The sequence below is a fragment of the Zygotorulaspora mrakii genome, chromosome 1, assembly GCF_013402915.1.
Source record: "Zygotorulaspora mrakii chromosome 1, complete sequence".
NCBI lineage: Eukaryota > Fungi > Ascomycota > Saccharomycetes > Saccharomycetales > Saccharomycetaceae > Zygotorulaspora > Zygotorulaspora mrakii.
The window spans coordinates 778,691-800,673 of record NC_050719.1 but is presented as its reverse complement, the minus strand read 5'-3'; the positions used below and the strand labels follow the sequence as shown (position 1 = coordinate 800,673).

At 40.4% G+C, this 21,983-nt stretch overlaps 10 protein-coding genes and 1 non-coding gene across 11 annotated transcripts; 5 read left to right on the top strand and 6 right to left on the bottom strand.

The window, feature by feature from the left end:
- Nucleotides 1-74: 74 nt before the first annotated feature.
- On the bottom strand, nt 75-1,601 carry RRP3 (RNA-dependent ATPase RRP3; the record flags this gene model as incomplete). The annotated part of the gene is made up of 1 exon (XM_037286292.1): nt 75-1,601. The coding sequence occupies one exon, from the start codon at nt 1,599-1,601 to the stop codon at nt 75-77; it is 1,527 nt and encodes a 508-aa protein (XP_037142187.1).
- A 325-nt stretch (nt 1,602-1,926) lies between these two features.
- HG535_0A03980 (uncharacterized protein) lies at nt 1,927-3,273 on the top strand (the record flags this gene model as incomplete). Its single annotated transcript, XM_037286291.1, has 1 exon — nt 1,927-3,273. The coding sequence occupies one exon, from the start codon at nt 1,927-1,929 to the stop codon at nt 3,271-3,273; it is 1,347 nt and encodes a 448-aa protein (XP_037142186.1).
- A 147-nt stretch (nt 3,274-3,420) lies between these two features.
- Nucleotides 3,421-4,293, bottom strand: PIB1 (phosphatidylinositol-3-phosphate-binding ubiquitin-protein ligase; the record flags this gene model as incomplete). Its single annotated transcript, XM_037286290.1, has 1 exon — nt 3,421-4,293. The coding sequence occupies one exon, from the start codon at nt 4,291-4,293 to the stop codon at nt 3,421-3,423; it is 873 nt and encodes a 290-aa protein (XP_037142185.1).
- Nucleotides 4,294-4,606: 313 nt separating this feature from the next.
- On the bottom strand, nt 4,607-5,575 carry CAR1 (arginase; the record flags this gene model as incomplete). Its single annotated transcript, XM_037286289.1, has 1 exon — nt 4,607-5,575. One exon carries the CDS (start codon nt 5,573-5,575, stop codon nt 4,607-4,609), a length of 969 nt encoding a protein of 322 aa, XP_037142184.1.
- Nucleotides 5,576-6,818: 1,243 nt separating this feature from the next.
- HG535_0Atrna1M lies at nt 6,819-6,890 on the top strand. The gene has a single exon. It is a non-coding gene; the product is annotated as a tRNA-Met (tRNA).
- Nucleotides 6,891-8,528: 1,638 nt separating this feature from the next.
- On the top strand, nt 8,529-9,740 carry HG535_0A03940 (glyoxylate reductase; the record flags this gene model as incomplete). The annotated part of the gene is made up of 1 exon (XM_037286288.1): nt 8,529-9,740. One exon carries the CDS (start codon nt 8,529-8,531, stop codon nt 9,738-9,740), a length of 1,212 nt encoding a protein of 403 aa, XP_037142183.1.
- A 106-nt stretch (nt 9,741-9,846) lies between these two features.
- TOA1 (transcription initiation factor IIA large subunit) lies at nt 9,847-10,704 on the bottom strand (the record flags this gene model as incomplete). Its single annotated transcript, XM_037286287.1, has 1 exon — nt 9,847-10,704. One exon carries the CDS (start codon nt 10,702-10,704, stop codon nt 9,847-9,849), a length of 858 nt encoding a protein of 285 aa, XP_037142182.1.
- Nucleotides 10,705-11,243: 539 nt separating this feature from the next.
- Nucleotides 11,244-13,697, top strand: SLK19 (Slk19p; the record flags this gene model as incomplete). Its single annotated transcript, XM_037286286.1, has 1 exon — nt 11,244-13,697. The coding sequence occupies one exon, from the start codon at nt 11,244-11,246 to the stop codon at nt 13,695-13,697; it is 2,454 nt and encodes an 817-aa protein (XP_037142181.1).
- A 440-nt stretch (nt 13,698-14,137) lies between these two features.
- BEM3 (GTPase-activating protein BEM3) lies at nt 14,138-17,239 on the top strand (the record flags this gene model as incomplete). Its single annotated transcript, XM_037286285.1, has 1 exon — nt 14,138-17,239. The coding sequence occupies one exon, from the start codon at nt 14,138-14,140 to the stop codon at nt 17,237-17,239; it is 3,102 nt and encodes a 1,033-aa protein (XP_037142180.1).
- Nucleotides 17,240-17,376: 137 nt separating this feature from the next.
- On the bottom strand, nt 17,377-18,504 carry LIP5 (lipoate synthase; the record flags this gene model as incomplete). Its single annotated transcript, XM_037286284.1, has 1 exon — nt 17,377-18,504. One exon carries the CDS (start codon nt 18,502-18,504, stop codon nt 17,377-17,379), a length of 1,128 nt encoding a protein of 375 aa, XP_037142179.1.
- Nucleotides 18,505-19,277: 773 nt separating this feature from the next.
- Nucleotides 19,278-21,422, bottom strand: HOS3 (histone deacetylase; the record flags this gene model as incomplete). Its single annotated transcript, XM_037286283.1, has 1 exon — nt 19,278-21,422. One exon carries the CDS (start codon nt 21,420-21,422, stop codon nt 19,278-19,280), a length of 2,145 nt encoding a protein of 714 aa, XP_037142178.1.
- Nucleotides 21,423-21,983: the final 561 nt, after the last annotated feature.

Sequence of the window (21,983 nt, the reverse complement as noted above, 5' to 3'; positions counted from 1 at the left end):
TTGTCATTATTTAGTTCTTACATGTACCTATAATTATTGCATCTTTTTTTTTCCAGTTTCTCGCGATTTATAAGTTAGCGCTCCTCTCTATCCATATCCATTTTTGCTGCCATTCTACCCCTTCTTCCTTTACCTTTGGCGATTTTTTCTTTATTTCTTCTATTCAGCTCCATGATTACTTCACCATTAGCTTTGTCGACGGTGTCCCTCAGCGCCATTATGGAATTCTTATCTGCATCTTCTTTTGGCAGTTTTTTGCCTAAAACTTCTTCAATTCTTAGTATCAGCTCCAAGTCATACTGTGAGACTAATGAGACTGATTTACCGGATCTACCAGCTCTGGCCGTTCTACCAACACGGTGAATATACGATTTTGAATCCACGGGAATATCGTAATTTACCACAATGTCAACTGATGGAATATCAAGACCTCTTGCAGCGACATCTGTTGCCACCAGGATTGATTTCTTACCTGCTTTGAACAAATCCAAAGCACCAGTTCTTTGATTTTGGTTCAAGTCACCATGTAGTGCAGTCGCATTGAATTCTAGCAGATTACATAAGGCAGATATTCTCTCCGCATTTGCCTTGGTTCTTGTGAAAATAATGGTACTCTTACCATAATATTCATTTAATAAGTATATCAGAAAAGCATTCTTAAGACCGCTTGGAACCACCATCAAAGATTGAACCAATGTGTCAACTGTTTGGTATTTATTTGAGACTGCACATTTCACTGGGTTCGTTAAACTGGCTCTCTGTAATTTATCAATTTTCGAGGTCATTGTAGCTGAGAAAAGGTAAGTTGTTCTTCCTTGAGTAGGGATTATTTTTAAAATTCTGTCGAGAACTGGTCCAAATTCCATGTCGAGCAATCTATCGGCTTCATCCATAACTAGAAATTTTAATTTTCTTAATGAGAAACCCTTTGTATTTTCCAGATGATCCATTAATCTTCCAGGAGTCGCAATAATAACATGCGGTTTACGCATCAGGTCTCTTGCTTGATCCATCATATTCATACCACCGACAATACACGTCGTACGTAAACCCATTAACGAACCTAAAGAATCAAACGTTTCCTTAATCTGTTGAGCAAGTTCTCTAGTAGGTGCCAATATACAGGCATAGTAGGGCTGCTGGTCGTGCCATAGACTATTTAGAATTGGAATGGCAAATGCTGCTGTCTTACCAGAACCAGTCTGGGCCAGTCCAATTATATCACTCCCTGCTAAAGCTGGAGGAATTGACTTTGCTTGAATAGGTGTCATTTTAGTGAAGTTTAAGTTTTTACAGGCCTGAGTTATTTCGGGAACCAGATCCAAATCGTCAAACGATTCCAAAACTTCCTCGGTTGTTTCTTCGTCTACCTGTGAGTCTAGGTCTAAGGGCCTAGCATTTTTGCCCGACTTCTTTTCTGTCACAGGCTTCCTCTTCTCATCACCTTCTTCGCTTGAGCTGTCGACCTCCTTCATCTTCCTCTGATTCTCTAATGCTTTCGCTTTGATCTTGGCCGCTAAAGATGTCAGCTCTTTACTGGCATCAGTTGAGCTCGCCTTCTTTGTGATACCTTTAGTTTTGTTACCAGTTTTAGCACTCATTTCTAATACCCTACACACTGTTTATAACCCCCAATTAACTAATGAATGTGAATAAATTAGCAATAAAACATTGTTTTAGTTATGTAGCTCATCGCCGCTCATCGGTTCTTAATTCCAAAATTTTTCATATCGCAAGAAACGAGTTCACTACTTTGAAAAATTTTCGATAGCGCAGAGCTTTCAATGGGCATCGCCCTCAGAAGCAGATTCATCTTAGAGCTTACAGCTATAAATTATACTACGGGTTGAAGCACTTATAGTTATTAGCACTCTTTTCATAGTGTTTAATGAGGAGTGTTGAAAGCATTTCAACCTAAAGATCACAATGGCCAAAAGAAGAGTAAAGAAGAGAACGCATGTACAAGCTACTGTTGAGGAAGAGAAGAGTATTCCTAAGTCCATGGTGATAAGAGTCGGACAAACGTCGCTATCAAACCATTCACTTAACCAGTTGGTGAAAGACTTCCGTCAAATCATGCAGCCGCATACTGCTGTGAGACTAAAGGAAAGGAAATCCAACAAGTTGAAAGATTTTGTAGTGATGTGTGGTCCTTTAGGTGTATCACATCTGTTTATTTTTACACAGTCTGAAAAGACTGGCAATGTCGCTTTGAAAATTGCCAGAACCCCACATGGCCCTACTATTACTTTTCAGGTTGCTGATTACTCACTGGACAAAGATGTGAAGAAATATTTGAAGAGACCAAAATCATTGGGTAAAGAAGATGTCATGAGTCCACCTCTGCTTGTATTAAATGGATTCAATACTATGGGCAGCAAATCTCAAGATGATCAAAATATTGGTGAGGAAGCAAATGTTGAGAAGGTTGTCGTTTCGATGTTTCAAAATGTTTTCCCCCCTTTGAATCCAGCAAGAACTCAGCTAAATTCTATCAAAAGAGTCTTTATGATCAACAAAGATGCGGAAACCGGTGAAATAACAATGCGTCATTATTTCATAGATATCAGAGAAGTTGAGATTTCAAAAAACTTGAAGAAACTTTACAAAGCAAAGCAAAATTTAAGTAAACCGGTACCGAATTTACACAGAAAGGAGGATATCTCTTCTTTGGTTTTAGATCATGATATTGGAGCATATACTTCAGAATCAGAGATTGATGATGAAGCTGTCGTACAAATTCTTGACAGAAAAGATGTCAAAACAACTTCCAAAAAATCACAAAGACCATCGACTCCAGACGGTGATAAAGAAGGTAACATTGCATTAGATGAGTCACAAGATAATCAAACAATGCCTCGTAAGAAGGCCATCAAACTAACAGAGTTGGGCCCAAGACTGAAATTAAAATTAGTAAAAATTGAAGAAGGAATTTGCTCCGGAAGAGTCTTGCATCACGAATACGTCAAGAAAACAAGTGCAGAGATCAAAGCACTAGAAAAGAGACATGCAGAAAAGATGAGGGTGAAGGAGCAAAGAAGGAAAGAGCAGGAAGAGAATATTAGCAGGAAAAAAGCCACTAAAGAAGCAAAGAAACAACGCAAACTTGAAAGAAGAAAGCAAAGGCAACTGGAAGATGGTAATACGAACGAGAATGCTGCGCAATCAGATAACTCTGCTGCTAGCGATGAAAGCGCAAGCGAGGACGAAGATCAACACTACTCTGATATTCCAGAAGATTTAGATAGTGACCTGTACAGTGACATTGACTAAAATCGCTCTTCGCACATTGGATAGCGATTTTTTAGTTATAAAACAAAAAAATTTCCTAATTAACAATCAACGGCGCTATATAACGTTATAATGCCATGGACGTGTGATTTATTTCAGCACTTTCCCCCCTCAATATGTACAATAGTATCAAAATACAGCATCATGTAAGGGACAAAAATTTTTGCCCACATACTTTACGTCTTTTGTCTTCATTTTTTGAAGTTTTTTATTGAACCATCCTTTTATACATTTGTAATGGAATACACACAAGCATTCCAACCTCCCAACTTTTTCACCTGGAAGCATTTCTTCGAAACATATTGGGCATTCTTGGTAGTGATTATCCCCATCACCTTCTGCAATCTTATAAACAAGCATTCTATTCTGGAAACTTGGACTTAGCGTTTCATCATCGTCACCATATTTATGTTGCTGTATCGATACTGCTCTATTAATGCAATCTTGTACGTGCGTTTGTGCATCTTCTTCAGCTTCAAATTTGGTTAGATCAACATTACAGATGGGACAACACCTCTCATCTTCATTTCGGCCACGCCGTACACTTCCTCTATCACTCCCACTTATTTCATGTGTGTGCTCAGTTTCATTATTATCTTTGGATACTTCATTCATCCCAAGGACTGTAACCAGTGAATCACATCTTGAACTGCTTTCTGGTCGACTGTCGTCGGAACGACCGACTCTTACTTGTGGTTCCATACGTCTCCCCCATGCTGTCAGTAGCAGTTTTAAATGCAACAAGTTATCGTAGCATGACTGACATGTTCTAAAGGGGGGGAATTCCTCTTCGTCCTCACTCCTTTTGACTACTTTAACTCTTGTTTTATCGTACCTCGCAAACTTATCAGCACACGAGGCACAAAAGATACCACCACAGCATCGACAGTGATGTTTTCTGACGAGGAAGGAAAAAGGCGCCTGACAATTAAGACAGTGGTGCATTTCGTCATCAGGTTGCCATTGGGCAAAACTGTTCACATAATCTGTGCCACTCGTCATTTCTGTGATAGCAGCATATATTTTACCACTAGGGCTCTTCAGACCCTTAATAAACCAAAAATATTTGGCGGAATACCTCTATGTAGTGTATATATATATTGGAAAAGTTTGTTTCAGTTATCTATTGTAAGTGATCCATTATCTTTTATCGCCACTTTCCTTTGAAACGCGATGAGCTTAAAAGGTTGCCCATACTCCTTAAGGCTTTTTAAAAAAAAAAGAACCAACATCACGATAAATGATAACAATAAGGTAAATCATGTGGAGTTGATTGGTATATAATACATGCAAATTTATTTAAATGGCTAGTCAACTACAGTAAAGTCTCACCAAGAGCACATCTGGCAATAGCACAACCTGCAGACACCGTATCTACGATGTGACCGTCAGATAAACCCAAATCTGGATTACATTCAACGACATCTAATGCTACTAGCTTACCGGTTTCTGCCAATCTTTCGACTATGAACAAACCTTCTCTCAAAGTCAAACCACCCCTTACTGGAGTACCAGTAGCTGGGACATACAATGGATCCAAAGCATCGACATCATAAGAACACATGATGGGGCAATTGCCTTCCGGGTCTATAGCCTTCAAGGCCATGTCAATGACGCTGTTAATTCCGTAACGGTCAACATGATACATAGAGAAGGCCTTGATACCTAGATCTCTTAGTATTTTTTTCTCACCGGAATCGACATCTCTTAAACCAATGTACACGATTTTTTCCGGTCTTAGATTACCAGGAATCCATTTTAGAGACTCTGGCATCTCGGATTCTTCGTTCAGACCCATCAGGAAAGAAACTGGGCATCCATGCAAATTACCGGATTCAGTCGACTTCACAGTGTTGATGTCTGCGTGCGCATCGATCCATAACACACCGACATCCGGGTACTTGTCCACCACCGCAGACACTGTACCCATCGCGATTGAGTGGTCGCCTCCCAAAGTAACTGGAAAACTGGTTTCGCCAAGACACTGAGACACTTTTTTGTAGATTTTTTCAGCAACTTCCCCCACCAAATTTGGTCTCTTGATAATTCCAAACGAGTCCGTCACCGTGGACTCCTTCATCCGCTTGGAAATGTCTTCTTCATCCAAAGGCCTCTCGACTTTTGTCTTCCAGCCTAGTTCCTGCAAATCATTTTCCAGCCCATGTTTGAGCAAGAATTGTGGGCCGTTCTCGACTCCGCCTCTTGGTTGGCCACCAGAGAATGGTGCTAGCACTAGCGACAGCTTCTTTTCTGGCAAATAGTCGAATACGGGATCGCAAGTCATGATAGTATTTGTATCGGTGTTGGTATTGGTCTTATATCAGAATATTAAAAGAGAAAACGTTGACGTTTTGAGTTGCTCCTTTTATTGGCAGTGGTAAATTACAACCTAGAGCCTCCCAACTTCCCCAATCCTTGCTTCCTTATATATGAAACTTCCACCGCTTATTCCTGCACTTTACACTTATCGACAGGTATACGGATCTGATAGATAGAAAGAGATATAAAAGAAACATCGAGTCGTCGTCGACCATTATCGGGAAAAAACAGGAAAACGAGTTTCGTCTTCAGTGATCGTCACTGATGATCAACAAACCTGCCGTTAAGTGCAGGTAAGCGCGTTCTATAAAGAACCAACTCTAAAACTGCAAGATACATGTTTCTTTTTGGGGCTATAGTCCAGCAAGCCCATCTTAGCCGTCTTGCCCGTGCTGTCGACTTTCTACTTTCGCACCGCCTGTTGGGATGCGATTCATGATGACCTGCCGTAACCCAGGACTTGCCTTCAGAGAATCGATGCTGGCTTGCCTAGGATGAGGCTTTACTGCAAGCGGTTACGCGTTCGTCTTAACTGCGAGTGTGTTGTAGCGGAATGTGGGCACTGGTATCGTAGATTCTGTGCGACTGTCCCTTGTGTGGACAGGTACCATTGCGTGTCATGACCAGGCATCGCAAGCCGGCCGCTTCTCCTGCTCGTGACAAAAGCCCATAAGCGTTGGCTAACGCACAGTTGGTTTATTCTCGGATAAACTACAAAAGAACGCAGATCAAAATGCGTGCCGTGAAAAACCCGAGTCCCCGCTTTTATTCCTTATTCAGACATGAGTCCAAAGGGCATAGCAACGCGAATGACGCAGCGATGACGTGCGAGATGACTGTCAAGTAACGTGTAGAATGAGTCTTTGTTGCCATTAGGAGAGCCCACTACGGGACCAGGGCTTCGGGGCTAAGTGGCAGGACGCACCGTGAGAGCGCAACGGGGCCAGTTGCGTACAACACGATGCGGCAGCTAAGAGAGAGAATGCAGAGGGCTCTGGAGGCGTAATCAGTCGGGGTGCAGTTAGAGATCTTCCTTGCAGGTGTGCAGACGCAAGGCGGGAATTCGTTAAGTGCAAGGTAGAGCGAGACGTGGGTCTGGGTGTTAGGTGTACGAAGTTGGGTTTTGCTGCCGCGATAGTGGGAGGCGAATGATTGTAGCAGTGGCACTAGTGGTACAGCGAGTCTTATTCCTTCAATCAAGTTTCTATAGCGCCGTGGCGCAGTGGAAGCGCGCAGGGCTCATAACCCTGATGTCCTTGGATCGAAACCAAGCGGCGCTATTATTTTTTGCTCAATCTTCTGGTTTCCTGATCTCTGTGTCTCATCGACGGACCAGTTTTATTTTTCTGTTTTGTTTCTGTCAAGGTGGTGGAGCGCGAGAGGGCGTGGATGACGATGCACCGGTTTGTTCTAATAGCCGATGGATCATCGATTTCATAGGATGTAGCTGTGGTTGTTTGAGAGGCACTCGTAGCAGCACGGTATATATAGTGGCAATGATGATGCTTGATGCAAATATTTTTGCATATAAGCAGGACCAGTACTACACCGATTTCAAGCCCATCACAATGGACACGAAGCAGGAGCTAGATGGCTCGGATGACGGCACAGCTGAGCGAAACGAGTCCGTAACGCCTCCAGATACTGGGGTTTCGCGCGTGAAAATGGTCAGAAGCATCGATATCCTGCAGTATCTCACCGACTCTCTGGCTGGGAAGGATAAATTGGCCAAAATTGTCAAGTATGTGCTGGATATTCTACGAATACTGGTAATAAGCTCAAAAAATAGCTTGACGAAGTGGGATCCAAGCGTTCTGGTTCATTACAAGAAAGTGATAACCAGTTTGAACATGAAAATGATCCTAGGACATCCAGTGACGATCACGAAAGTTCTGCTGGTGGCCATATTTCAAAATTTTGAAAGCAAAGCAAACTACGTCTCGCAGCAGTTGAGCACCTACAGATACATTCTGCGGTTTGGTGGTACGCCCTTCAGGCTGGTCAAGATGTTGGCCAAGATCAAGAAAACTGAGCTGAATGTGACAGATTTTGAAAAAAAATGGTATAATGAAGAAACTCTGGGCGACTTGATCAACCTTTACTACGGAATCTGTGATGAGATGGTTCTACTCCATAAGCTAAATGTTTGGTCTAATTCAAGAGCCTACGACTGGTTTTCAAGACACGAATGTATATCCTGGCAATACGATATTTTGTTAGGCTTGAAGCAGAATTGGCAAAAATTACAATCTATTTCGAAGAAACAAATGGATCTCGAGATTCAACTGAAAGTGCGTGAAAGAGCTTTGGAGCTCTCAACGAATTTGAAAGGCACCTCAGGGTTGACTTCTCCTATCAGGAGGCAGCTGTTGAGTGATCTGAACAACGGTAATGATGATGATTCAGACGTCTTTCAAAAAATAGATTCTTTGAAACTTGACAAGTTTACGACCTATCTGGATTTAACAAGACTCTCGTTTGATCTACTCGCAAATTCAACCACCGTGTTCAACATGAAAACTCCGCAAGGTACCTATGCCGTACTGTCATTGAGTTCAGGCTTGACGGGTTTCGTTAAATTGTGGATTAATGCGAAGAAGCAACTCGCTCAAAAGAACTGAGCACATGCCTATATCAATTCTATATGCTGATGTACTGTACTTTATTTTGTATTATTCGCTGTATCTTACCTTTGGCTATAAGATTAATTTTGTTACCAATATTGAAAAAAATACATATAATGTTTCAACAGGCAAGGCATTCTTTTAAAGGAAACTCTAAATGCTATTTTGAAAAGCTATTAAGGGTTATGAGCTTAATCTTGTTTATAGACAGAAATGTGTGGGGTAAACTGATATATATATCTGTGTGTGTCTGCCTTTTTTACTGGCGATATGATGGTTTCCATAATCTTCTAGATGACAAGTAACATTCCAATGACGAACACGGAAATCACAAAAAAACCAAGAGTATTAATACCCTACCTAAATCAATGGGATGTTGCTGACCATACTCAAGAATGGCAGAAGCTTTCAAAGGAGGTTTCTTTAATCAAATACAAAATTGAAGATGTAAGAGTTTTTGAGCAGTTTTTGCAGGGTTCAGAAATTGACTGTCTTTGGGTAACAGATGATTTCGTTGAACATCTGGGCGGTCCCGCTGCATTCTGGGATTTTTACCCCAGCTCTTTGAAAGCCGTGGTTGTGCCCTGGGTTGGTTGCGATTTTATCGATGGAAGGCGGCTAAGGAAAGAAAAGAATATCATTCTCTGTAATATTGGTCCTAATGCATCAAATTGTGTCGCAGATATGGCCATGTTTTTAGTTATAAGCTGCTTCAGACTAACATCTTTTTGGGAGCATTGCTTTAGATTCTTCACAAATGGTAGTGTTCCTGACACAAGACGTTATATCGGCGGTGAAGGAAAAACAACGTTCGGGATAAAAGCACTACCCTCTGATGGTTCGATATCAAGTGCGTTACATTCCAGTTACGAACTTCCTAAAGCAGCACATCCCGATGAGATCGCGACCCTAAATCTAAGCAAGAACTTTTCAATCGGCGGTAAGTCCGTCGATTCTCCAGCTGATAAGAATGCCTTAATTCTTGGTTTCGGTTCAATCGGTCGAACTATAGGCAAAAGATTGAGTGCGGGACTGGGAATGAACATACATTATTTCAAAAGATCAGGGCCAATCCCAGAATGCAATCTAGGATACAATGCTAAATTCTGGCACGATATAAATGCACCAGAAACCTGGGCGATCGCCGATATTATTATCATATCACTACCAAAAGATCCATCAACTGATAACATAATTAACGAAAAAACTTTGAAAATGTGTAAAGATGGCGTTAGAATTGTTAATGTTGGCAGAGGTTCATGTATTGATGAAGATGCATTGATTAAAGCACTCGATTCTGGAAAAGTAACAAGCTGCGGTTTAGACGTTTTCAAGAATGAAAGTACTGCTATTCGACAGGACTTGCTAAGTAGATGGGATGTCACTTTACTACCACACATAGGAAGTACCGTTTCCGACATGATGATTTCGCAAACCCTGATAACGTTAGAAAATATAAAAAGTATACTTCTAAATGGAAAAGAAGGTGTTTACCCCATAAACTAACCTTCACAAGAAGGAAGAGAATGAATGATTGAATTTATTACTACGGATTATTTTTACATTTATTTTCATCTCAAAAAGTACATATTCGCTTACATATAACCACACTTCACACCCATTCGGCTTCTACTTGAGATTTCTGAAAGGTAAAATCTTTTCGATTGATCGTAACTATGCCATCTTTTAAACTACATTTCCATCTTGCCTTCGCTCTTGTAACTTTGTCATACAGACACAACATTAAATTTTCATCAGGACCGTCCTCTTCACCTTCCGAAATCAAGTAATCATCATCTGAATCATCCAGCTCAGATCCAACCTCATCGGCATCCAGAAGAGCACTCCGTTTTGCTTTTTTGGACTCTTGTTTTAATGCATCTGCTTTTTCACTATCCCCATACGAAATGGTTAGTTCTATCTGCTGTGAATCATCTAAATTGTTATCTCTATCTTGCTCTGTCTTGACCTTTTGATCTTCTCTGTCCCTGATATCTTCTTCATTCCCTTCATTTCTTGCCTCCTGCGCTTGCTCCTGTTGTTGATTTGCTACGGGTTCTTCTACTTTGTTCTCTTGTCCATTAGGCGTCTCGTTTATTGTAGCTGATGACTCTGTCTTATTAGCTTCTTCGTTAGGAAATCCCGGAAGCACTAGACCCTGGGACTCGTTGAGCGAATACTCTGAAGGTACTGCATTAGTTTTAGAGCCTGTATTACTACTTTCATTCAAACCATTGAAAGCATTGGTTCCATCGTTGTCCATGCCATCGGTCCCTAATTGCCCCTCATTTTCCTGAGGATCCCAACTAAACTTCGTCACCTTGGTTTCTGAAAGTTTGGTCTGCCACACTTGTTTTAAATCTTGTAGAGTCTGTTCGTCAATGCCCGCGTTTTCAAAATCTTCCCGCACTTCATTAACAACAGATTCAACAATTAGTTCATAGACTCGGCTAGCCTCAGTATTGGACATAGCAATGCAATGATTCACTTATATCCCAGAATAACGATATTGGAATTAAACCGAAGAACAGACAAATTAAAATTCCTAACGCTATCTGCTTAAAACAAGAAGTACTGACCAAGCAACAATTAAAACGCAAGAAACTTCTCGAACTTATTCACAATACCCCTCTGTTGTAAAAGCGTTCCTTGCTCACACAGGGCCCTTTCCTTACAGTATTACTTACATTCAATATCCTTCTTTGCTTCTCAAAATGTATTTTTTATACTAAGGCGGGTAATGATTTCCGATGTGCAAAATAATACTGACATCAACCCCAAATAAATGAATGACAGGACAGATCAGCTATGAGTGCCTTCTAAAAGTATCCAAAATCAACAACTTTGATGCCACTAAATATAGGGCCTTTGAAGATTCAAATTTCAAAAACTTTCAGCAACTCGCCTGTGATTTTATATGATATTTTTTGTTTTTGGCGTCTCAGACGCGAAGTATCAAAACAATAACACAATTCTTGTTGACCTGATGAGATGAGCAAAAGTTGAGGTATGAGGGATTATCACCGCCCATCACCTCTATTGACCATGGATCAGATCCCAACTACACCGGAAGGAAGAAGTCCTCCGAAAAAGCTACCTTGTAGTGCGAGTTCTGTCGTACTACATTGTCCTTCTACTCAGCTAAAAGTGCATCCACATGGAATATCCGCCAAGAAACATGCTGAAGAGACAGTATCACACGAAGGGTCCTTATTTGCAAATAGCTTCGATCCCAATGTGTCGCTCGATAATATTAGGAGAGGTAGATATGGGAAGACGGAGCAGAATGCTGAAGTTCAATCGGATGATCACTCTAATGCGTTGGATCAAATAGATATAAACAAAATGTTTCCCCATGCAGGCCATTGTGGAAACGATGAACCCAAGCAAGAGAGCAGATTGATGCTGATGAACCAATCACCAATACATATAGATATGAGCTCACCCGTTAAGCAGAGAGACGATGATGATGCAGGGGTCGAAGATGGTGAAAACGAGCCTGTTTCAAAAAAAGTGAAACTTGAGTTGGAAAGTGTCCCAAATCTTACGCAAGGTGTTGCTAATGAGCAGTTCAATGATATAAATCTAAGCTCTCCTGAGGCAATTGAAATGATTGAGACGAAAAGCAGTCCCATAAAAGATTTTTCTGAGATCAATGAAGAACAAGAGCAACAGCAGGGACCAGGACAACACAGCCCGCATCAAGACGTCAAAGGATCAGAGTTTCAGAAGTCCAATGAGCGTGACCCAATAGAAACACCACCAAAAAATAGATCGGAGAATATACTGAGTCTTCCACAATTAATACCTGTATTCAACCATAATGATACGGAATCTTCATTAAACAATAGATTACAGAAATCATTTTACTTGGTAGATAATACCGATTTGAAAAACAGTTACGAATTTCAGGGATTGAGTAAAAGGAATCAAGAGCTCATCGAAGAAATTCACAGTATGAACGAAAGAGTAAATGATCTCACTGCAGACAATGACTTGGCTTTTCATGAGTATAAAAACATCAAAATGAAGTTGGAAAATTCTTCATCAACGTATGAAGCAGAAATTAAAAAGCTAAATACTGCTGTCAATAGTATATCTTCGGACAGAGATAAATATCAAGAAAGGTTGAATAAACTAAAGCAAATGTTGAATGAATCGAGAGACGAGATTAAAATGCTAAATCAGAATCAATCAATATTGCAAAAGAAGTACGAGACAGCAACAAAGGAGGCAGATAGGTGGAAAAAGCTATCCAACGAAATTGAAGGGAATTTTCTGGAAATGAGAAGTGTAGCGATGGAGAGAAACGATAAATCAAAGGAAATGGAAGATAAGGTAAATGCCCTTACCGAGAAAATTGCCTCATACGAAACTGAAAACACTGAATTAGAAGCCCTTAATAATGAGATAAAGGAAAAATATAATGCTTTAGAGGAACTTCTATCTAAGAATGATGACGAATTGAAAAGATTGAAAGCACAACACAATGAATCTCTTGCGGCTCAAAAAGGTGCCAGTGATGAGATTTCGAATCAATTGAATGATTTGGTAGCTGCAAAACATGCTCTGGAGCTGCAGCTTAAGGTTTTGCAAGACGATTCGAAAGAAAAGATTGCCTTATTAAATGAAAGTGTTGTTGAAAAAAAATCGTTGCTCGAGTCGGCCACAAAAAACTTTAACAATGTCCAAAACAGCCTCCAAACTCTACAAAATGAATTAACTGAAAAGAATCAGCAGCTAAAATCTATGCAAACAAAGCATGAATCTCTCGATGATGAAAGTGAAATTCGCAAGGCAGAGATAGTCGAATTAAATGAGAAAAACGAAGAACTAAAGGAGCTCAACCTGACACTTGAAAACTCAGTTTCTCAGTTGGAAGGAAAGCTGAAGGAACTGAGAGAGAATCTAGATAGGGAAAGAGGTTCTCCAGAAAGAGAGACAGAGTATTTAAAAAATATGAATATTGAGGCAGAACATCTGGCCGAATTGGAAGATCTCCATGCCAATATGAGTACCTTACAGGAATGCTTGAAGAAAAATTCGGATACAATTTCTCGATTAAGGATTGAAAATGAATCCTTAAAAAATAACCAGCAAACTGGACATATCGAGCACGAAAAAGAGCCCAAGGAAGCTTTAATATCTAATTTGCGTAAAGAAGTTGAAGATTGGAAAGAAAAATATAGCAGCAAGGAGCAGGAATCAAACAAGTCACTCAAGTTGCTTGCTGAAGACCTTTATATCCAATATTCCTCCAAACACGAGCAAAAAGTGAAGCTACTGAAGAGAGGATACGAGACAAAATATCAAAGTAAACTGGACAAACTTAACTTAAAAAACGAAGGTTTGGCGGAAGAGTTACAGCATTTGAGAAATCAATTAGCGTCCGAAAGAAAAGAAAAGCAGAAACTATTATCTTTAATCGACGAAAATAGGCGGCATAAAAATCTTGAAGACTAGCAAAATCTTTGATAGTCGATATATATATATATATAGCAATTCGATTAAGCATATGTAAAGAATAAGATCATACAAGCTCAAACTTTTTATTTTATCTCAGTTAAAAAAATTGTGCTTGCTGTATTTGTTTTGCTTTTCATGCTTTACAACATGATATTCAATGTTCACGAAACACGTAGCGCGCTACACATTGCACACATTGTTCCAACACTTAAGGATTTCGGCCTAGCATCAGATAAAGAACTTGAAAAAAAGAGTCTACAGCGGACACAAGGAACTTGCTGTAGGTATCAGTTGGTGCTCATTGTGGGCAATTATATTTTCCTGGAAGAAATTCAGCATATTCTTCTTTCATAGTAATCTGGAAAGATAAGTTGCTCAAAAGCGCAAGTCCTCTTTTTTACAATCTCGTTCAGCAGCTCACATAGCCCCAGGAAATCATGGAAAATGCCTCTCAAAAGACATTAGAGCTACTGGCTCAATATGATAATCACACATCGGAGAGGGATAAGGCCATTGAGCATATTGAGCGTAGAGTTGTCAATGAGGATATGCCAACGTATGATGATCTTTTCAAAGAGAATGTTAAACTGAAACTCCAATTGAAAGAGCAAGAAACGGAGATTGAAGCTCTGAAGAGTTTAGTTCAGGGGATGAGGTCTTCAAAACTGAACGCGAATGTTGTAACCGTTGGGGATCGATCTGGAGAATCAGCACAATATGTAACTGCTAAGAAAGAGCTTTTGTTACCACCAAGATCTGCCGACCGAGAGAAAAATTCGAAGAACCTGTCAATTCCCATACCAGGAGTGGATAGTAGCAACGCCGTTGGAAGAGTCATACTTTCCTCCACAGAAAGCAGCAGTGGGCATACACTAACACCCCAAGAGAGTCTAGAGAAGTCCGTGGAAAGAAATATAAAATCTCCCATGAAGGTAAAGGGTAATATGCATGCTTCTAAAAGTGATGTTAGTCCAGCAGCTTCTGTTACATATAAAACATCAAGAATCACCATCGCATCCCCTAACAGCCCCGGCCGTTCAGTGGCTTCGAGCAGAGTGAGGTCACCGCAAAGTGCTAATAGAGTTACGGCTGTCATTAACAACCATGTTCATTCCCCATTAAGGTCGAATAATGAGAGTGAAATTTTTTCAACAGATAAAGACAGTAATGACACGGTGGATTTGTCGCCTTTGGGAGATGAAATAAACTTGAAGAGTCCACTCGCCCATATCAATGCTTTGAAATTGGAGGATAAAGCAGTCGAGTTCTCACCTTCCTCAAAACAAAATTTAAATAGCTTTGCTGACTTTCTGGAAGATACATTTAAAAAAAGTGAATCGGACTTAACCGAAAACTTAAAGGGCCAACAAGCTTCATATATATCATCCCCAACACCTACCCCAGTGCCTCCTTCCCTCCCTTTCCCCTCAATCACTCGAGAACGAGAAATACCAACATCTATGAAGCTTGGGTCACCTGTCATATTGAACAGGAAGGAGCAGGATCATGTCACAAACTCTAGCACTAGAAAGTCTTCTTTGAATACATCTCTCAGTAAAGTGCAGTTGGCGAATGCTGTTGCTACTTCTCCCAAACAAACCCTACCTTCAGAAAGTCCACAAAATAGGTCTACCGAAACGGCTGCGCTTTTTACAGGATCTCTTCCTCCCTCAAACTCTAATGCTGCATGGCCACATGCTGGAAGCTTTAACTCCACAAGGTCACCGAATGAAAAATCTACCATACCGTTGTTTGTCCAACCAGAGGACTTTGGTACCATCAAAATGAGGGTATTGAGTACTCTCTACCATGAAACTGAGTCAAATTTTGACGAGCCCCAGGTCTTGTTTAGCGTCATCGATCGAAAATCTCAAAAGGAAATGTTCAAATTCTCAAAAACTATTCGAAAGATTTACGAGTTGGACGTCTACTTGAAGCCAAGATTATCATCTTTATCGTTACCAGCACTACCCGATAAACAGTTACTGGAGTCATTAGCACCATCTAAAGTTGATGAAAGAAGGGAAGTGTTAGCGCAGTATTTCTTCAGCATATTCAGCATTCCTAATTATCCTCCGAACGCTGCCTTGAGGATTGCGCAATTCATGAGCACTGATACAGTAATGAATCCTGTTTTGTTAGGAGATACAGTAAAGGAAGGATCACTACTTATGAGAAGACCGAAAACTCTTGGGAGTGCTGGTAATTGGCGTGCCCGATACGGTATATTGGGAGGAGATGTTCTTACACTCTTCGATAAGGGGCAAGTGTCTGAGAGAATAAGACTAAAGCAGTCGACCATTGAGTTGTTACCAAACTTACCAGAAGATAAACACGGCACAAAAAACGGGTTTGTGATCAACGAACATAGAAAGAGCGGTCTTTCGAATACAACGAAATATTTTTTGTGTGCCGAAACATCTAAAGAACGGGAAATTTGGGTGTCAGCAATTAGCGAATTCATTTTCAGTGCATCAATTCCACCTACATCAACTATTACAAGTACAAATGCAGAAGGTAATGCAGTACGGACCAAGATTGATAATGGTTCAGTTGATCAAATATATGTTACTGATTTAACTGTGGATTCTGGTAGTCAAAGTAATGAAGATAATGCTAGTTCGGTATCTCATGAGGTTGATAACATGGAAGAATATGAAGACAGTAAAGAAAGTAAAGAAATCAAACGACTAAAAATGAGAAGTTTTTTCCCATTCAAAAAAATCACAAGTAATGCTCTGAACATGATGTATGATGATGCGGACACAATCGCCTCTCAAGATTCTGATCCTAAATTTTCGGATAACTCAATAGCTAAATCACTGGAAAACATGAATCTGAGCCCCGAAAAGCATCAGAGCAAAGTGTTCGGTTCACCGTTGGAGGACTGTTTAAAACTTAGTTCACATACTTATCTGGGAAAATACGAAATACCCAGTGTGGTATACCGTTGTTTGGAGTTTCTTTACAAAAATCGGGGAATTCAAGAAGAGGGTCTTTTTAGATTAAGCGGCTCGAGTGCTCTAATCAAATCATTACAGGAGCAATTTGACACACGCTATGATGTGGATTTGTTCAATTATAATAAACATATTCCTGAAACGAACGTTTCATCAAGTGGTACCTTCATTGATGTAAATACAGTGAGCGGCCTTTTGAAACTGTATTTACGTAGATTACCGCATTCGATATTTGGGGACGAAGAATACGCGTCTTTCAAATATATAACAGATCAGTACAACAATGATACCTCACAAATTGCATATAAATTCCGTGATCTGATACGAAGTGGTGGCATTCCGGAGGCAAATGTTTCCCTCATGTATTGTCTGTTCGAATTACTGCTTAGAATACAAGAAAATCAGCGTTACAATAAAATGAGTGCGAAAAATCTGTGCATTGTGTTTTCTCCTACTTTGAATGTTCCGGTAACAATCCTACGGCCGCTTATTATAGATTTCGCTTGCATTTTTCAAGATGGTAGTCCTGTAGAGCAAGAGATAAACCAAGATGTGGATGTCCATATCCCCCAAATCTAAAATAGATTTCAAAGTTCTGTTCTATGCTTCATGAAAGGTTATATATACCTATATAAAAAATAAACTGACGCCAAACTAACAGCTTCACATGTAGTAATAAAGACGAAATAAATAATAAATATCCTCGCTCCAGAGATTCAGGTTGCAGCTACACGTTTTTTTAATACGTTTTCGATGAAAGATTCACCGGCTTTATAAGAGGATCTCACTAGCGGACCTGATGCACAATAAAGAAATCCCAAATCCTCTGCAACCTTTTTCCAATGCTCAAACTTTTCCGGTAGCACATAATCAACCACCTTCATGTGTCTCTTTGTCGGTCTCATGTACTGTCCAAAGGTTATCACATCGCACTTGATTTCACGCAAATCTTTCATAGCTTGAAGAACCTGTTCGTCTGTTTCCCCTAATCCCAACATCATTGAAGTTTTTGTTATAAGCGTTGGTACAGTTTCTTTTGCTCTTTTCAAGACGCGTAAGGATTGCTTATAAGTTGCCCTTCTATCTCTGACATGAGGAGTTAAGTCTTCCACTGTTTCAATATTATGTGCATAAACATCCAATCCACTGCGCGCCATGACATCTACCATATTCAAGTCACCTCTAAAATCACCCGATAAGGTTTCTACCAATGTCTTGGGAGCTTTCTCCTTTATCTTTCTCACAGTTTCAGCGAGATGATGCGAGCCACCATCCAGCAGATCATCTCTATCAACCGTAGTTAAAACAACATATCCTAAACCCCAACGTTTAATTGCTTCTGCAGTATTTTCAGGTTCCATCGGATCTGGTTTACTTGGTGTTCTATTCGTCTTTACTGAGCAGAATCTACATCCACGAGTACAAGTATCACCGAGCAGCATGATTGTAGCTGTAGCTTTAGATTTATCACCACCTCCCCAACATTCACCAATATTTGGACAGCGAGCTTCTTCACACACAGTGCTTAGCTTCAATTCATTAACATCCTTCTTGACTTTGTGAAAACTAGTACCCTTCGGGATCGGTACCTTCAACCATTTTGGCAGTCTCCTTGCCTCCTCTGCATTTTGTCTCGCTTTCTCCAGGGGATCCATGCTAAATTGAGCGGCACGGCCTGCCAAAAAATCTTCAAAGGCGGGTCCCTTATTCAAACTATCCTTGAATTCTGTTATTTTCCTCTTTTTCGGTTCTGTAGGTCTGCTCGGATTTGCCCTTGTCGTAGAAATCAGCTTAGCGCCATTGGAACCCAGTCTTTTGGCACACGCACTTCTTGAAATCAGCATAACGGCACCTGTACTCACCAAGAAAGTTGACAACTAAAAGTTTTAATGGTCCAGGTACTATAACGCTGCTTGTGCTACCAGCGCGACCCGCTTGTATATGTGATACTCTTATGCTCAAAGAAGTCAATTGATGTACTTGTTCTTTTTAAAGAATTTCCGAATTTTTTCAAAAACACGAACACATATATAACAGAAAGACGTCAAATTCAATTTCCTCAGACCCATCATCCTGAAGAAGACGAAAGGCCCGTACTGAAATATTTCTTGGAGTCACATAAAGAAATTCATTACTTAACTACATATATAAAGGGTAAACAGGTGCCCAAAGCAGTGACCTCGATCTACTGCGGCTGTCTGAAATAGCGTACTGGAATCGATAGGCTACGCTTATACCACACTCATGGATGGCTCTATTTCTTGCATCCTGGACAGCTGGAACAAGCACCTGTAGTGCTGCTACATGTACACCCGGATCCGCCGCATTTGCCACCACAACCTTCACTGGAGTAATTAACAATTTCGCAAAACATTTTAAATCTGACTTGTAATTTGGTATTTGATATTGTTTCCCTGTTTATTCAAACCTGAAATCTATGTCTACGATTCGCCTGGAAATAATCTGGTAAAACGGTAGCCCTCGCTCCTTTTATATTTGTTGCGTGGATTCCGCTGTAATTGGAGCGGCACAGCCAACAAGACAGATTTGACTGAAAAAGGAAAAGCACGCATTTACGTAATGCACAATAAAAGAAGATTGTGAAGAAAGAGAAGGTTTACCACCTTGATCCGCTTCTCGTAGTATGTTTTCTGGTGGATACATGGGACACCATTGATATGTCTGTTTCATCATGCTCTTGATCTGCCGCCGAATCGTGCGGTTGGTCGCGAGCGCTGCCGTACCCATGTTTTTGATTGTTGACTTCATTCTGTTCTAGTATATTAGAGTTGCGGTAAGAATTTCTTAAATGTTTGGTGGTAGTGCCCGTCGGGACCTTGTATTGAGCACTTGCTTTATCACGAGACTGCTTTGAATTGGTTGACGTTAGCACATTCGCCGACTGGCCACGAGTACCAGGTTCCCTCGCTTCAATGATCTCGAGGGTTTCAAGATGTCGAGAAATATCATCGATGGTGATGTCTTCAACGGTTCGATTGAAAGTTTTATTGAGCTCTTCGTCGTAAACGTAGTCCTCATCCTCGTTCTCGTTCTCGTCCTCGCTAAGTAGCTCTTGCTTGGCAAATGGAACTTGTTCAGAAGGTTTTTCAGTAGTTGCGGTGCGTCTTTCTGTTTTAGTTTCTTGCGACGCCTCCTGCTTCTGCTGGTGCTTTCGTTCCTGCTCCTCCAGTTGTTGTGCTTGAGCTCTTGTCAACCTCTGGGTAACCAGTGAAGTGGTTTTGGATTCCTCTACACTGTTCATGTTTGTTAAAGAGGCGTTGAATAAATACTCTTCAAATTCAGGTATCATTGCTCGCCCCAGTTTGATGACCTCTTCAGCCCATATTCTTATAACATCTTTCGATTTTTTACTCTTGTATGGCTTCCAATTTGATTTACAACCTCTAACGATTTCTTTTACGACCTGCTCCGAACCCCACTCTTTAATCCAATTCTGATTTTGCAAGCCTATCAAGTGCGCAAATGTTCCTGAGGTTATCGCCTTATCAGAATATCCGCCTTCTAGCACAGAGAGTACTTTACCATCCGAATGCATTTGCGCTAGTTTCAAAGCGTCTTTTGTAAACATTGTGTAAAAGTTTGTAGGAACGTTAACTCCATGTCTTTGCATAGTTGTTTGTTCAAATTCTGAGGCATCAAATCCTGCGCTTATAACCACAAGTGCCTTATAGGGCTTGCCTAGCTCCTCCATTTGTAGTTTTGCTGATCTGAAAAAATCGTCAGCCTTAGCAAATAAAGTTCGATACTTTGACTGATACAGCTTATTAAATTCTTCTTCTGTTTTCCATTCCGAAAGATGTATATTCCAAATGTTGACGTCATGAGCATTCATTATACAAGTTGATGCATTTTTAATATTATCTTTGGTTGCGTAACCAGACTCTGTTGGAAAGGAATTTATATCATGCATTGAGAAATAACCAACCTGTGGAAATTCTGAAAATTTCTTACCAAATTCATCATAACCATCAGAATCTTTTTCTTCTTCTTCAGGTCTGAACCCGGCACGTTTCCAACAAATGTCCTGAGTACCATCACCATGATGTAAATCGAAGTCCAAAATAACAGCATGGGTAACTCCGTATCTATCGGCGGCATACTCAATCGAAACGTGGGCATTATTCAAAAGACAGAAACCAGACGGTGTAGCAACATGGCAATGATGCCCGGGTGGCCTTATAGCAACAAAAGCTCTGTTACTTATATGTTCTGGTGATGGGCCGCTAAAAATAGAATCAACACCTGTTTCTAACGCACCAATTGATCCCTCCAGAGCTTCAATTGTTTTTGAGCTTAAATAATTATCGCCAGAATTCCAACTATCAGGAACTTCTATCGCTTGCTTTGCCAGTTTACGATCCGCTTCCTTACAAAGATGCAAAAGTGTTGGTGGCCAATCTTTACCATGAATTTTCAATACATGAGCAGACAACAAAGACCCCTTTCTTTCGTGGGATGATTTCAGAGTGAACAAGGCAGGATACATCGTCACGGCGGCCGATATACCCATTGAGCCTGCAAGCAACCTTTCTGGTCGCTCAACGATAGTCTTTCGATAGGACTTGCTGACCCAATCTCGAGGAAACGTATGTCTCAGCGAGTAGGGAGAAAGAACAACAACCGCTTTTGCGGATTCCGGAATTTGTGAAGCTGCTCTGGCTGCAGAGATGACATTTGGGTTATTTTGTACAAATACTTGGAATTGTCTGTAAAAACTTTCTAATGGATCTTTCTCTGGCATTTTTTTTTTTCCAGAATGATGCAATAGATAAAGAGTGCCTTCAAGTTCAAAATTTCAAACAATCACCTGTTGGAATGCTATAACCACAACCAAATTCACAGAAAAATAATCGAGCCAAAAATGCCTGTTACCACCCCTCAACTGTAACCTTAACGGTTTCATCTTGTGTTGACCTTTTTTTGTAAATATTCATTATTTCTTTCGATCCTTTTCCTTTTACGGGTATCGTAGTAGAGGATAATATTGCATTTCAAGAGCCATCAGTTACTCAACTTTGTATTAAGGCGTATCGGTCCTAAGGCAACGGCGGCTAATATCTCAGGTTTGCTGCTCTAACCGGATCTCTTTGGAAACCTTACTAAGTCACTGCACGCCAAAGGCCCTTCTATATTCACTTTAGTGAGTCACATCAGATGATCAAATGAGCAAAATGTGCACTCCGAGGTCTGGTACAATATCAATCGATATTTCAGCATAAGATATCTCACACTATTCCATTTCTGGAGCTTCCGTCTTTATAAGATGAGCAGAATCCTTGCTTGCTTCTATTGGCACACGTGA